Source organism: Lytechinus pictus, chromosome 1 (genome assembly GCF_037042905.1).
Source record: "Lytechinus pictus isolate F3 Inbred chromosome 1, Lp3.0, whole genome shotgun sequence".
Lineage (NCBI taxonomy): Eukaryota > Metazoa > Echinodermata > Echinoidea > Temnopleuroida > Toxopneustidae > Lytechinus > Lytechinus pictus.
In genome coordinates, this window is record NC_087245.1 from 32,764,275 (window position 1) to 32,780,881 (window position 16,607).

The window sequence follows — 16,607 nt, forward strand, 5'->3', positions numbered from 1 at the left end:
AAACAAATTGCATTGAATGTATAATGACCAGCTGCAGTCACGGAAGCGTGGCTGCAGTCAGTAACCTCAGCATTCATTCTATTTCAAATCCCTGTAAATCAGACAGTATACATGGTATAGTTCATTATATCATTTTATTTGGTGCTATGTCGGGTAAGCACCAACAGTGGCGTAATGAATAAAAAATCTGAGGGGGTCAGATATGGCGTATCGGGCAAAATTAATCAAAAGTGGAGGTGCCGTGGCCGGGTGGTCTAAGGCGCCTGGCTGTACATAAAAGTCCGGGGTTCGATCCCCGGCCGCGGCACCTATGCCTGTGAGCAAGGCATTTAATGTGCAATGCTCTTTTATCATGCCTTCAAATAAATGGAAATGCTATAGGCATTATTGGTAACTTGCTGTGCACTTGTAAAAGAAAAAAAAGTTGCAGGTGAGCGAAATTTTTGACATTCTTTATTAGGCCTACAAAAATCAAATTTTGTGATAGATTTTGACACAATATGAGAAAATATAATTTACTCCTCCTACCTTTCCTTTTCTCTTTTTTTCCTTGGTCGTGATTTTTTTTTTTTGGGGGGGGGGGCAAGAGACCCTCACTTTGAAAGGCGAGAGCCAGAACCACTAGACCACGACGTGCCCACATATACGCTTCTTCCTACAAAATGTTGTCAATTTTCATTACATTTCTGCCATTTATCATACCTACCAGATTTCCAGGGGGTGCTGCCTCTGGAAAATAACACACGCAGCACGCAGCATCACCAAGGATTTTTTTGGGTGCATCACTCCCAGGACCCCCGCTTCCCAGGCCAGGGCCAAGGAGCTGTCTCGATACCAAACAAGTTATCATAATTTTCTTCATTAGATAACGTTCAGAACTTCAGATTTTTATTGATTTACTTGTTTCCGTTTCACGATTAGCAAAATATTATATACATATAATTTTGATACTTACCCAATGTTGAACGGGATGTTTCCCCCCTGCATCAATTTCACGTCATGTAATACTACATACCGGGCCATCATTACAATCAGCATTGCTGAATATGTAGCGAATAGCCGAAATACGTCATTTTCAAAAACATATACGATAGTTACCATTGTGGTTTTATTCAGTTATTTGTAAATAAAACTAAATACAAAGCTGTATATATCTCTTATGGCAGATTATTATGATGTTATATACAAGGGCGGTAATGACATTTAAAAGACTGAAATACCTTTTCCAATCACTAGAACATTTATTAGGTCGATTTGAGGTAATTAGTGTTATAAAAAGACGTGTATCGACTTAGAAAAATTAATAAAGACTTATATTAAGACTTAAATAAATGTATTATCAGTTCCAATATTTTAACGGGAACATTACACATTGTACTTCAATGCTCCGATATCTTAAAACAAATAAAAGCCTATTATCAAGTAATAATCATGTGATTCTACTGAAAGGAAAATGCTTCACAAACTATTATTTTTTCCTTATCACTGGTAAATGATGGGTTGGTGAAGCCGCTCCAATACGCTGCTTGTTAATTTGTTAATTAAAGGAAGAAAGAAAGATACAAAAAAGAAGGAATGAAAGACGAAAGAAAGAAAGAGGGGGAGAGAGAAAGAAAGAAAGAAAGGAATGAAGGAAGGAAGGAAGGAAGAAAGAAAGAAAGAAAGAAAGAAAGAAAGAAAGAAAGAAAGAAAGAAAGAAAGAAAGAAAGAAAGAAAGAAAGAAAGAAAGAAAGAAAGAAAGAAAGAAAGAAAGAAAGAAAGAAAGAAAGAAAGAAAGAAAGAAAGAAAGAAAGAAAGAAAGAAAGAAAGAAAGAAAGAAAGGAAGGAAGAAAGGAAGAAAGAAAGAAAGTGAAAGAAAGAAAGAGAGAAAGAAAGAAAGATTAAAGAAAGAAAGAAAGAAATACTTTCACTTGCTTCACTGGTATGCAGGCTTGATAGGCAATCTCTTGGATGTATGTTAGGGTACACAATATCCCAATATCCACAATTAGAATGAGGGTATATCCAATATATCTGCGATATAAGTAGACGGCTGCCTAATTATAAATCTAACGGAAATGTATCTGGTCGACTCGGCTCAATTCCCTGAATGAACTAAGTTTGGGATTTTTTTATTTTTATTATTATTATTTTTTTTTTTTACATTTTTCTAATGATACATTGACGAAACATTTTGAGTTGCGTTGCATATTATATTCCACCTGTAAGGCATGTGCGTCCTTCTACCAGAAGTGGCGCTGTGCTAACAGTATCTGAGTTTCAGTTGTAAGGAATGGAATCTCAGGAAGGATGAATATACCTCAGAACGGTAACCCCTCAGAAGCTCCTTGACATTATCAACCATACTCTTACTACAGTAATACCACCCCGGAGTACTACAGAAACACGAATTTTCGATGTCGCCGAAAACGAAATACAAACGGTGGTGAAAGACTAGTGTCGTTGAGATACCATCAACGGTAATTTCATGTACAGTTTTCATCACATGCATGACACTTTGAAGTTTGAAAATCACCTAACTTCTTCGAATTCGAAAGTCAATAAGGAGTTGGCTTGCAGTGATTTTGGATTGATAAGGCCAAAGCCCCGCTGCGCAGTGCATATGGAGAGTGATTGAAGAAAAACTTTCACTGATCCGATACCATGGAGAGGTGAAGTTGTTTTATTTTAGGAAGTTACAACTGGATGGTGGAAGTCGCCATGGATTTATCTGGTTCCGATAATAGCTCAGACTCCATTGGAAGTCCTAGTGGATCTTTCGAGAAACTTTGGGGGACAGAATCGGCTCTGATGCGAGGACTAAAAGATGGTAAGTTTGAAAGAAAGTCGATAGTTTACATTGGTTACGACTCCTTTGAAATTGGAGTGCCGAACCACTCGCCGGAACAGACCCCGATCCGACCGGGGAGCGACAGCGTTCGTAGCCTACCATTAAATCTGTACACAGTCCGTGCCCAGCAAGTGGAGTGTATTGCTATGATTGGTTGATAACTTACTCTTCAAGAAATAATTTATCATCAATTGATGATATTTAGATTGCAGACTGACAACAAATAATTGCATATTCAAAGCATATTTGCATCAAATATTAATCTTTGAATGATTATGAATCCATAAGGAGATGTGTTCATATTTGTTTGAAAATAGGTGGTATTATTAGTATTACAAGATATTACATTAAAACACAGGGATTACAATCAAATTAATCAAATTATTTTGTTCTTATTCTTCTCTTTCCCCATCTTTTCATCCTCTTTTCATTTCATCTTTTCCCCATTTTTTTGTCCTTCTCCATCTATCAGTTGGTCTCTCTTTAATCGTCAAATAATATAACTCTGTTATTGTCAAATTATTATTAATATGTTTACATATCTGATTTTTTTTCTGCTTTTAATAATTATTTTTATTACAAGTTTTATCTCTCTCTTACATATCTTTCCTCCGTTAAGGTCGGAGATCGCTAGTATCAGTAGAAATGAATGCAGGCACTTCCGAGGGGTTGTTAGAGCTAGAAAAGTTGCTAAGGAAGTTTTGGTGGGTTGTGTGAAGATTGGGAATGAAGTATAAAATAAGTGTGTGGAGCTGGGTGTTACTGGCATTGTTGAGGTGCACAGGGGGAAGAAAGAGAATACACTCTAGAAAATGCTGAGGGTCTGTCTCAAAGAAATTTAAATTCCTATAAACTCAACGCTAAGAGTTGGGAAAAGCTCCTAGTACTAGGACCTGTAGATTTTAGCCTGTACTTTACTGGTGGGGAGTGTAACATTTGAAGATTAATTTTAGGAATTGACAAGATCTTCATAGATTTCCATGAACACTTTTTTCATTTACACTATTATCTAAAATGCAATGCATATATTATCTTCAATGTCCTATAGAGTTGCTCATTTTTAAAAAGGCGATGGACTTCCAATTTTTGTTTTTTGTTCATCCAATTCGGTGGATTCACGATATGGTGCCCCACCTATCAGTTGTAGCGGACAGGCCGATATTCGCAGTGCCTCATGGGAAAAAGTCGACATCTTGAAATAAATCTCTGTGGCGCGCACTGCATGCATGCCACTCGGCTGGCTTGCATATATGCTGTCAACCAGGGTCTAGGAGGTGGGGGAAAATTTGGCATAATATATATTTCTTTGCCAAATTAAGACCGTTGTCGTTGAATTTTTCCTCCGCTTTTGCCACGGTTTTCATTTGTGAATCATTAGAATACTAGCACTGTGCGCTGCCTGCACCGGCGATGTCAACCCCAAAGTTAGAAATTGGCCTTTCCGTTGCAACCGATGGCTGGCACACTGTATTGTGAATCCCCCAAATTGAAATCGTACCATGCAAAATATGATGCAATAAGGCTTCCAAACTTCAAAGGAATTGCATTTTTGTTCTGGTTCCGGGAGGGGGGGGGGGGGGGGGTGTTGCCTATAAACACAAAACAAATTTATGTGCCATGAGACAGTTAAATGTCAGAGTTTATAGACTGGAAAAATGGGAGAATACATAATTTTTTTTAATTTGTTCCACACCAACCTGAAAATGCATCAGGGAATGTAGTATGTGGACTTGCCTTTTGAAAGTTTATTTTTCATTGAAGCTATGAGGCGCCGAATGTACCAATATTATATAGAACAATTATTTGTTATATAATCATTATTTATTAAATAATAACTATTATTTATATATAATTTACATTTTATTTGTAAATAACTACTATCATATAAAATATCATTTCTAATTATTTATATATAATTCCAAGTAATACTTCATTATTTGTAAATAATAATAGTTCGACATTCCATTATTTATAAATAATGATTATTTGTTTTTCATTATTTATAAATAATGATTATTTGTTTTTCATTATTTATAAATAATGATTATTTGTTTTTCATTATTTACAAATAATGATTATTTGTTTTTCATTATTTATAAATAATGATTATTTGTTTTTCATTATTTATATATAATGATTATTTGTTTTTCATTATTTACAAATAATGATTATTTGTTTTTCATTATTTATAAATAATGATTATTTGTTTTTTATTATTTATAAATAATGATTATTTGTTTTTCATTATTTACAAATAATGATTATTTGTTTTTCATTATTTATAAATAATGATTATTTGTTTTTCATTATTTATAAATAATTTGTTGAGTTTTCCATTATTTATAAATAATGATTATTTGTTAAATAATGAAAACGTCTACTTCATTATTTATAAATAATTTTTTCGAGTGCACCATTATTCTCATTATTTATAAATAATCATTATTTAATGTTCGAGTTTTCCATTATTTATAAATAAAGATTATTTGTTAAATAATGAAATATCTACTTCATTATTTATAAATAATAATTTTGTTTCAATATCCCATTATTTATAAATAATCATTATTTATAAACAATTTTTACAGTTTGCCATTATATACAAATAATCATTATTTATATACAAATAACCATTATTTATTAAATAATGCCATTATTTATGATATGATATGAATATTCATGATGCGATTTCCTTTTTCGTGATTTTTCTTCACAAATTTTTGTCCATTTCCTCTTCATAATGACATTTCTTGAAGCAATTTTCTAGGGATATGGTCTGATTGTAATATTCTTCATTTTCTATATAACTTCGTCTTCGTAGAAATATCAAAAAGTGTAATTTTATACGATTTTTCCTACAGTTCACAATCCCCATAGGCGCGCGTGTACGGTAGGGACAGCCGGTGAATCGACGGAGTGCTCTTCATCGAAATACTACGTTGGTTGGTCCCCGGAAGTGGCGGGCGGAATTTAGCCCGAATCCTCGATGGAAGTCGATCAAGTGCATATGAGCTGAGAGAGTGAAATATCAGTGTACTTGTACAGGCCCTTCTACTTTTTATAAATATTTCTTGTTGCTTTTTTTGTTAAGTTAATTTTTCCTGGTGTAGAGATAAGTTTCAGTTCTAATAATGCACTTCAAATACATTTTGGAGTGTCTGTTTGAGGCGTTTGGGGCGATTTCACCCTGGCCCCAAAATGCTCGCAACGACAATACGGGGGCATGATGACCCCTAAATTTTTAAAAACTTATTTTTCTATTGAAAATTACCACAAAATTCACCAAAAGTGTGCACGAAAGCCTTCGTATTTCACTTTTAAAACTCCAAAAAGTGCCCAAATGACAAGCTTGGTCGCTTCGCTGTGTCGCTTTCAACTTGAGAACGTTTACGCGTCTGGCCCCCCCCCCCCCTCCTCCGAAAGAAATTCTGTATACGGCCATGCTCTAAAGAGCCTGGCACATTGATTTATGTATACTTTCATTTTCATTATTTTTATCTCATTATCAACATGGCCTTACGCAGAATTTTTTCCAGGGGGGCCGGGGCCGGAGCATGACGCGCGTAAACTTTCTCAAAAAAATCGTGAAAGCGAGACAGCCACGGGACCAAGCCCAAATGACAAGCTTTGTCGCTTCGCTGTCTCGCTTTCAACCTGAGAACGTTTACACGCGTCTGCCCCCACCCCCCGAAAGAAATTCTGTGAACGGCCATGCTCAAAAGAGCATATGCCACATATATGTACTTTTCATTTTCATTATTTTTATCACATTATCATCATGGCCTTACACAGAATTTTTACCGGGGGGGGGGGGGGGGGAGCAGCTAGGACGCGCGTAAAGTTTCTCAAAAAAATCTTGAAAGCGAGACAGCGACGCGACCAAGCTCAAATGACAAGCTTGGTCGCTTCGCTTTCTCAAGATTTTTATGAGAAAGTTTACGCGCGTCCTGCTCCCCCCACCCCCCCCCCCCCCCCCCCGGAAAAAATTCTGCGTAAGGCCATGTTGATAATGAGATAAAAATAATGAAAATGAAGTATACATAAATCAATGTGCCAGGCTCTTTAGAGCATGGCCGTATACAGAATTTCTTTCGGAGGAGGGGGGGGGGGGGAAGCAGACGCGTAAACTTTCTCAAGTTGAAAGCGACACAGCGAAGCGACCAAGCTTGTCATTTGGGCACTTTTTGGAGTTTTAAAAGTGAAATACGAAGGCTTTCGTGCACACTTTTGGTGAATTTTTGTGATAATTTACAATAGAAAAATAAGTTTTTAAAAAATTAGGGGTCATCATGCCCCCGTATTGTCGTTGCGAGCATTTTGGGGCCAGGGTGAAATCGCCCCAAACGCCTCAAACAGACACTCCAAAATGTATTTGAAGTGCATTATTAGAACTGAAACTTATCTCTACACCAGGAAAAATTAACTTAACAAAAAAAGCAACAAGAAATATTTATAAAAAGTAGAAGGGCCTGTACAAGTACACTGATATTTCACTCTCTCAGCTCATATGCACTTGATCGACTTCCATCGAGGATTCGGGCTAAATTCCGCCCGCCACTTCCGGGGACCAACCAACGTAGTATTTCGATGAAGAGCACTCCGTCGATTCACCGGTTGTCCCTACCGTACACGCGCGCCTATGGGGATTGTGAACTGTAGGAAAAATCGTATAAAATTACACTTTTTGATATTTCTACGAAGACGAAGTTATATAGAAAATGAAGAATATTACAATCAGACCATATCCCTAGAAAATTGCTTCAAGAAATGTCATTATGAAGAGGAAATGGACAAAAATTTGTGAAGAAAAATCACGAAAAAGGAAATCGCATCATGAATATTCATATCATGGGCGGTCCCACATTTGCATGTTATAGCGAGTTTTCCATTATTTAATAAATAATGGCATTATTTAATAAATAATGGCATTATTTAATAAATAATGGTTATTTGTATATAAATAATGATTATTTGTATATAATGGCAAACTGTAAAAATTGTTTATAAATAATGATTATTTATAAATAATGGGATATTGAAACAAAATTATTATTTATAAATAATGAAGTAGATATTTCATTATTTAACAAATAATCTTTATTTATAAATAATGGAAAACTCGAACAGTAAATAATGATTATTTATAAATAATGAGAATAATGGTGCACTCGAAAAAATTATTTATAAATAATGAAGTAGACGTTTTCATTATTTAACAAATAATCATTATTTATAAATAATGGAAAACTCAACAAATTATTTATAAATAATGAAAAACAAATAATCATTATTTATAAATAATGAAAAACAAATAATCATTATTTGTAAATAATGAAAAACAAATAATCATTATTTATAAATAATGAAAGACAAATAATCATTATTTATAAATAATGAAAAACAAATAATCATTATTTATAAATAATGAAAAACAAATAATCATTATTTGTAAATAATGAAAAACAAATAATCATTATATATAAATAATGAAAAACAAATAATCATTATTTATAAATAATGAAAAACAAATAATCATTATTTGTAAATAATGAAAAACAAATAATCATTATTTATAAATAATGAAAAACAAATAATCATTATTTATAAATAATGAAAAACAAATAATCATTATTTATAAATAATGAAAAACAAATAATCATTATTTATAAATAATGAAAAACAAATAATCATTATTTGTAAATAATGAAAAACAAATAATCATTATATATAAATAATGAAAAACAAATAATCATTATTTATAAATAATGAAAAACAAATAATCATTATTTGTAAATAATGAAAAACAAATAATCATTATTTATAAATAATGAAAAACAAATAATCATTATTTATAAATAATGAAAAACAAATAATCATTATTTATAAATAATGGAATGTCGAACTATTATTATTTACAAATAATGAAGTATTACTTGGAATTATGTATAAATAATTAAAAATTATATTTTATATAATAGTAGTTATTTACAAATAAAATGTAAATTATATATAAATAATAGTTATTATTTAATAAATAATGATTATATAACAAATAATTGTTCTATATAATATTGGTACATTCGGCGCCTCATGTGAAGCTGGGTTTTTAATCTTTTTAGAGAACTTGGAAGATAGTTGCATTACAATGTTTTCACACTTCCTTGTCTTTTCAAACTTCTTAATGCAGACTTTTTAATCCCTTTTTTTTTACCATTTCGTGGTAAGTAGATTTTGAAAGAGGATACTTGAAACTTGTAGAATTTAGATGATTCCTACTCTTTGTTCCTTCCTCATCTCAGCTCTATAATCTGCTCATATTAATTGTTAAAGGGACACACTACCCTACAATCATGTGAAATGTTATGTTATTAATATAAGGGAAATTATTTTTGCAAATATTTGTATATTCTAAAACAGGATGAAGACATGAAATTGATGAATTCTAACACATTAGGTAAACAGTGATGCATTCTCTGAGCTCATGTCATAATGTCAGTTGCCACCTATTTTTTCTATTTTTGTTTCCTTTAGATTTAAATATTTAACTCTGTTTGCAGACTTGGATAGTTATATTTCTTCTACATGTAGATCAATATAGCTTACAGCAAGTCTGGGTTTTATAGTGAAACATCTTCTCAATTACATAATGATAGAATGAATTGATTGAAAGTATGCTGAAGACAGTGCTGGATGACACCCCAAAAATGGGATTGTTGTTATTTTCATTTGAGGAATTTGTAACTTGTTTATTTGTAAGCTTTCAGACTGTGCCTCTCTCTCTAACATTTGCATTCCTTCTCTCACCTCGTGAATGTGTATGTCTCTAACTCGCCTTTTCTTCCTGGTTTAGCCTAATAATAACCCTTTATTCTTAATTTTAGGATATTTTTACCTCATCTTTTCTATTGAGTACAGATGTTTTCAACATTCATCACCAACAATTATTCTCTTTGTAGTGCAGCAGCTCCATCATTAAAATTGTCTCCAAAACATCCTTCGAAATGGCATGAGTTTTGAATGTTTGAAGACTTGAAGGACACTGTAATCCTTTACCTTGCTTTTTTGAAGGGGTATTTTTGCGAGGTTACTAGGAATGCTCCGATTTCGGTTGTTGCATTCACCATTTTGAGATCAGGCATTGAGAATCCTGTTCAGTGCTTTCCATGTAGACAATGAATTTATATAAAATTTATTTAAAGAAACATACAAAGATCGGCCTAATACAAAGAATGACTAGTTTCAGTCATCATCATCATTAAAAGTCTTGTTTTCCCACCTTGTGGGGTTGGACTGTTCAATTCCATGATGGAGAATTTATTCTACATTACCTGTGACTAGTCTTCCAAAATGGCAATGCTCCTGAGTTCTTGACTGACTAAAAGTTTTAAATAAATGATCCACTAAATCTATGAGTTGTAGATCCCAGAGTTTAAAGCAGACACATTAAGAAACTTGTAAGTTTTGTGAAATGATATATATTACAAACTCATTTCTTTCTACCTCCATGTTCTCACAAACCATGGACTCAACGTGGGTTTTCAACGTGGGTTTTCAAAACCAACTTTGTGAATTCGGGCCAATTATTCTCAAACAGATCGCCTACCGGCACAAATGGGCCCCAAAGAAATTTAATTATGAACAAGTAAATAGATAGTTACTAGATAGATAAATAGATAGGTAGATAGATATAGAGATAGATAGGTAGATAGATATATAGATAGATAAATAGGTAGGTAGACAGGTAGATAGGTAGATAGGTAGATAGATAAATACATGTAGATATGTGAATAATTATATGAATTAATAGTCTGTCTGTTAGCAGAATGACATGCTCATTACAAGGCAAGCCATTAACCTAGTCATTTTCCATCAGAAATCAATTTCTTAATAGATACCCCTTCAAAATTCATCTGTATTATTAAATGAGGTGCAAATAATTTTATTTTCATACAAGAAAGTCTTGTTAATTTCTCATCATTTAGATGTACAAGTAATTTCCATGCCATGATCTGTCACAAAGTATACGGTATACATTCTAATTTTTGACATGATAATAACATCTCCAAGGCAGAAATGAGGCACAAAGGATATCGGAGCCAAAGGAGAGAAGAAAGATAAAGAAGGTTACATCTTAGTGCGGATACATGACTGGAAATGCAAGAATTACCTGAATGATGCACAATGAAAACATTGAAAGCTTGAAGGAGCCAGAAGGGAAAAGGGGGAAGATTTCTTTAGTGTTCCTAGATTTATCCCCTGGCAAGGCAAGATGGTTTTGTATACTTCTCAGTCGCTTCTTTTCTACACCTCCCTTCTATTCAGAGGTGTATTATTGTCCTCTGCCCAATTTGTTGATATGGATGTTTCACACATGTCTCATTACAAAATATACCTTAATATTTTCTTATCGGGTATTTTGCCAGAGTTGAAAGCAAAGTTCTGCAACATCCCTGAACCAAACTACCTGGAATCCGTTTTATATAGGCTTAAAATTGTTGTAAATTTGCCAGTATTGTAATTTCCATGGATTTTTTTTAATTGTGATTGGCTGCTGTGCCCTAGCTGTTACCATGGTAGTAAGTACAATTGTTGGTACTCTTTATGAAATGGGGCCCCAAGGTATTTTGCCAGAGTTTTTCAAAACCAAAGTTCCTGCATATATCCCTGAAACAAAATATCTGCAAATTTAAATTTAAAAATCTCAAGAATCATTTGCAAGGATTTCTTTTATTAAAGATTTCAGGGATTTTTTAACAAATAGGTCAAAGCCCATAATGAAAAGGTTGTATAATTATGTGAGATAAGGATGATGAATATCCTTTGTTAGATGAATGGCAAACTTTGGTTGCTGGCTTATTAATATGAGAGTTTGGCCTATCTATTATAGACAGGTATGAATTGGAAATAATTTTAGGGTGATTTAAAGCCTTAGCAGTCTCTTGTGATGTACAGGTATTTTCATGCTTCAGCTTAGGTGTGAATACATCCACACAGGAGCCCAGAGCTCAATGAAAGAAAAAGATTTGGCTTAGTTCTGTCAAAGGACCTTTATACTGTAGAGAATTAAATCTCTGCCCTGACTGCTTTCTGTGTGATTTTTACAGTGGGATTAGCCTTTCAACATTGGACAAATAAAAAGGGCAAAAATAGAACAGGTAATAACGACAAATACTTGAAAGCTGAGGATATTGTGGTATATGCACGTTCTCTCATAGGATAAGCCCCAAAGTCTAAGCTCGCTATGCTCCCTGTACACTTTAATAATCAATGCCTTGCAATGGAAAATGTTATAAGCAGAAAAGGATAGTCAACTGTCTGAAGGAAGAGTAGGTTTATTACAGAATTTAGGCAGGATATGTTGAAGGTCGACATGTGTTCTCTAGGCCTACAATGTACATATAACTTTATAAGTTATAAAGCAAAAACAAAAAATCTTTTAAAATCATTTGAAGAGTATAGGAAAGATCAAGAAAAAATATCAAATTTGTGCAGACACTTTCAAGATATTTGTCTCTGAAAAACCATCATTTAATTTACCTCCAGGGGAGATTAATTGTAACACATGTTAGTTTATGGAATAACCGGAGCTGTGTCTCTATAATCACTTTCTTAATCTCCATTTTGAAGCACTAAATGATGATTTTCGAGTGCAATCTTTCACGGCTTTGATTGTGAAGCATATCACGGGCATGGGTGACAAATATGGGACCCTGCAGCTCAGACATTATCAAAGTCAAATAATTCTAACAAGTGCTTTTAACTTGATTTCTTTTTTGTGTCATTAACCTCAATGAATGGAATAATATTTCTCACCAGTCAACCCTAACACAAATTGAAATGTTTATGGTTTCATGAATCATGTGGGTAGAATGTAAAATGAGGTGCAGTATACAGGATAAATCTTGTACCACTTTCATATTTGGTTTAGAACTAGTGTCTAGTGAAGTCGATGAGTCTTTTCTAATACCCCTTTCATAAACCTATCCTCCAATTAGCCGCCTAATAGTAATGCGGATAATTCAAGAAAAATTGCGTTCACAAACTCCGAAAATTATCTGCATTATTTTTACGAGCGCCCGTCCTGAATAAGGCGGATAATCGTCATGACAACTGGACACGCCCCCTCCGATGCGGTTGTGTTGGAAAAGGGTGACCTTGTGACCGCACCATGGCAATTATCTGCATTATTTGGAAATACGTTCATAAACTCAAAATCTTGTCCTGATGCTGCTATTAATGCGGATAATTGCAGCATCAAAATAATGCAGATAACTCTGGTCCTCCTCCGATTTTACGACCAAATTATGCTGCTATTAGCCGCATAATTGGGTTTATGAAAGGGGTATAAGGGTTAGGCTAGCCAGTAAGGTTGGGCCTCTGCTGCCACATATCATCCCCAGTGGGGGGTGATGATCTGCCCTACTTTTCTGAATCAATACTTGTTTGAGCTTTACAAAGCCAAACTCTGTACTAAATTCATAATTTTGCAGAAAGTTGTCAAGTAGATTCTTTCTTCTTTGTAAGCGATGCTGGTTGTAAGTATCATTAGTTTGACATCAGTCCATGTCTTGAGTGTTTTCTTTGGGGGTGGGGATTTACCTGGCATTTAAATGCTATTCTGTTCGAAAAGTCTGCATCTTGAAGAAAAACATGCTTGCATGCATATGAATTGTCTTATTAACATTATTATTAGGACCATCATCATCAGCAGCATCATCATCACTATTATTTATCATGATCAGCATCAGCATAATCAACATCAGCTTATGCCATGTCATCATCGACAACATCATCATCATCAGCAGCATCATCATATTCATCATCATCAGCATCATCATCAATTCATCAGCAGCAGCATCATCATCAGCATCATCATCATCAATTCATTATATCATGAAGATCATCAATGTCATCATCATCATCACCTGAAAAAAATCAGCATAATGAGTTTTGCAAACAAATTTGTGACATCAAAGTGAATTAAGACTCAAGACAAACAACATAATGTCATTTTATGTGTGGTTGGTCCAGGATGCTACTTGGGGCAAAATTCTGATAGTTTGTGTCAAACACTTTAAAAATGAAAGAGTGGAAATGGATGAATCCTATCTAGATTTTTCACCTTGATGAAAAATTTGTTGTAAAAATACCAGAAAAATTATAAAGAATATTGACGAAGCTTAGAGAAAAATCCATCCAAGATTAAGAAAGTTATTAAATTTTAAGTTTTTTATTTGTGACATCATACATGTACCGGCAGCTGCCCCATATTAAAATGCATAAATTTTGTTGATTTATTACTTCACGATATATGGGGAAAACTGCTCATATATGATGTAAAAAAAAAAAATAATTCTAATCATTTTTAAATCCTTGAAGGATCTTCCTCAAACCTTCAGCAATGTTATTTTTATGGTACTATTTTTACATTTTTTTTTCAGGATAAACTTCCCCTTTAGAATGGGTCTAGAGCTTTTTTTAAGGCTGGAAAACCCAGTGACCCCTCTGCCCTTTCCAAACCATTTATGTTCTTAGTGAGTATGGTGTTATGAAAAATATGTTGGAAATTTATCTCTCAGTATTTTGAAAATTAAAATGATGATGTAATGAGGTTTTTGAGGTTTTCATCATTTCTTGGGTCTTGAATAATTTTTTCTATCTAGTTACAATTACACCACTCACCCCCCTACAAATTGCCCTAATTTGTATGAATGGTAAAATGGTAATGATGTAAAAATACCAGAAAAATTATAAAGAATATTGACGAAGCTTAGAGAAAAATCCATCCAAGATTAAGAAAGTTATTAAATTTTAAGTTTTTTATTTGTGACATCATACATGTACCGGCAGCTGCCCCATATTAAAATGCATAAATTTTGTTGATTTATTACTTCACGATATATGGGGAAAACTGCTCATATATGATGTAAAAAAAAATAATAATTCTAATCATTTTTAAATCCTTGAAGGATCTTCCTCAAACCTTCAGCAATGTTATTTTTATGGTACTATTTTTACATTTTTTTTTCAGGATAAACTTCCCCTTTAGAATGAGTCTAGAGCTTTTTTTTTAAGGCTGGAAAACCCAGTGACCCCTCTGCCCTTTCCAAACCATTTATGTTCTTAGTGAGTATGGTGTTATGAAAAATATGTTGGAAATTTATCTCTCAGTATTTTGAAAATTAAAATGATGATGTAATGAGGTTTTTGAGGTTTTCATCATTTCTTGGGTCTTGAATATTTTTTTCTATCTAGTTACAATTACACCCCTCACCCCCCTACAAATTGCCCTAATTTGTATGAATGGTAAAATGGTAATGATGTAAAAATACCAGAAAAATTATAAAGAATATTGACGAAGCTTAGAGAAAAATCCATCCAAGATTAAGAAAGTTATTAAATTTTAAGTTTTTTATTTGTGACATCATACATGTACCGGCAGCTGCCCCATATTAAAATGCATAAATTTTGTTGATTTATTACTTCACGATATATGGGGAAAACTGCTCATATATGATGTAAAAAAAAAAATAATAATTCTAATCATTTTTAAATCCTTGAAGGATCTTCCTCAAACCTTCAGCAATGTTATTTTTATGGTACTATTTTTACTTTTTTTTTTCAGGATAAACTTCCCCTTTAGAATGAGTCTAGAGCTTTTTTTTTAAGGCTGGAAAACCCAGTGACCCCTCTGCCCTTTCCAAACCATTTATGTTCTTAGTGAGTATGGTGTTATGAAAAATATGTTGGAAATTTATCTCTCAGTATTTTGAAAATTAAAATGATGATGTAATGAGGTTTTTGAGGTTTTCATCATTTCTTGGGTCTTGAATATTTTTTTCTATCTAGTTACAATTACACCACTCACCCCCATACAAATTGCCCTAATTTGTATGAATGGTATTGTCACAGTTTGCTGTCAATTTAGTTTTTCTACTTTCCATTCGGTCTTGTTCCATATCTACCTAGTTCAGCAAGCAGTTTGTCTAATATAATCCATTTGGTCTTATTGCCATTGAGCCAATATACCATTTACACCACTGAGTCCATATCAATTTTTCATTAGACAAAAATGGCAAACTGTTTATTTACTAGACAAAATGGAAATTAGAGAATAGAGACCATGTGTGCATTATACTAAATGAGAATTAGACTGCTTCTTAGGCTGAAGGGTTTAGTTAATTGATAGTAGACTAAATGGGTTTAAACCATAGGCTAGGTATGAGACTATCTGAGAAGAACACCAACTGCTTGTAGATCAGTTCCATATACATGTAGATCTGTACTCAACTATTTTTCTCTAGAAACTACTACCCCCCTCAAGTACCCAATTGTATAAACTACATGACAACATTTTCATCGTGACGTTGGATGTTATCATACATACTGCACCTGTCGGACCACCCATAGTATGTAATCAATGTTGTGTCTATCATGTATCATGTAATGACAGATGCAACTACATGTATATTATGTTCACATTTATGGCCACACCCCCTTCACATTGCGAAGAGTGAACTTGACTTGAATCTGTGCATGCTAACCTTACTTCCCGGGGGGGGGGGGGGCACTTTGATTGACGAGTGGATACCATGCGTGACCATGGGGTTTCGAAAAGCACCCTAAACAAGTATTTTCCATGTTCTGAAAATGCACCTCTTAACAAGTATTGGCCTGTGAAACCCTACCCTTAATAAGTATTGGAAACAAAACGGTTTACCCTTGACAAGAATTCCCTGATTGACCCCCTAAACAAGTACAACGTTCGATATCTTGA

At 33.6% G+C, this 16,607-nt stretch overlaps 1 protein-coding gene across 1 annotated transcript in view; it reads left to right on the forward strand.

Annotated features, from left to right (window-relative positions):
- Positions 1 to 2,700: 2,700 nt before the first annotated feature.
- LOC129265993 (uncharacterized) overlaps positions 2,701 to 16,607 on the forward strand; it is a 38,016-nt gene continuing 24,109 nt past the window's right edge. The window contains exon 1 of the mRNA XM_054903887.2: positions 2,701 to 2,809. Coding sequence (XP_054759862.2) covers positions 2,701 to 2,809 — 109 coding nt within the window. The remainder of the gene's footprint in view (positions 2,810 to 16,607) is intronic.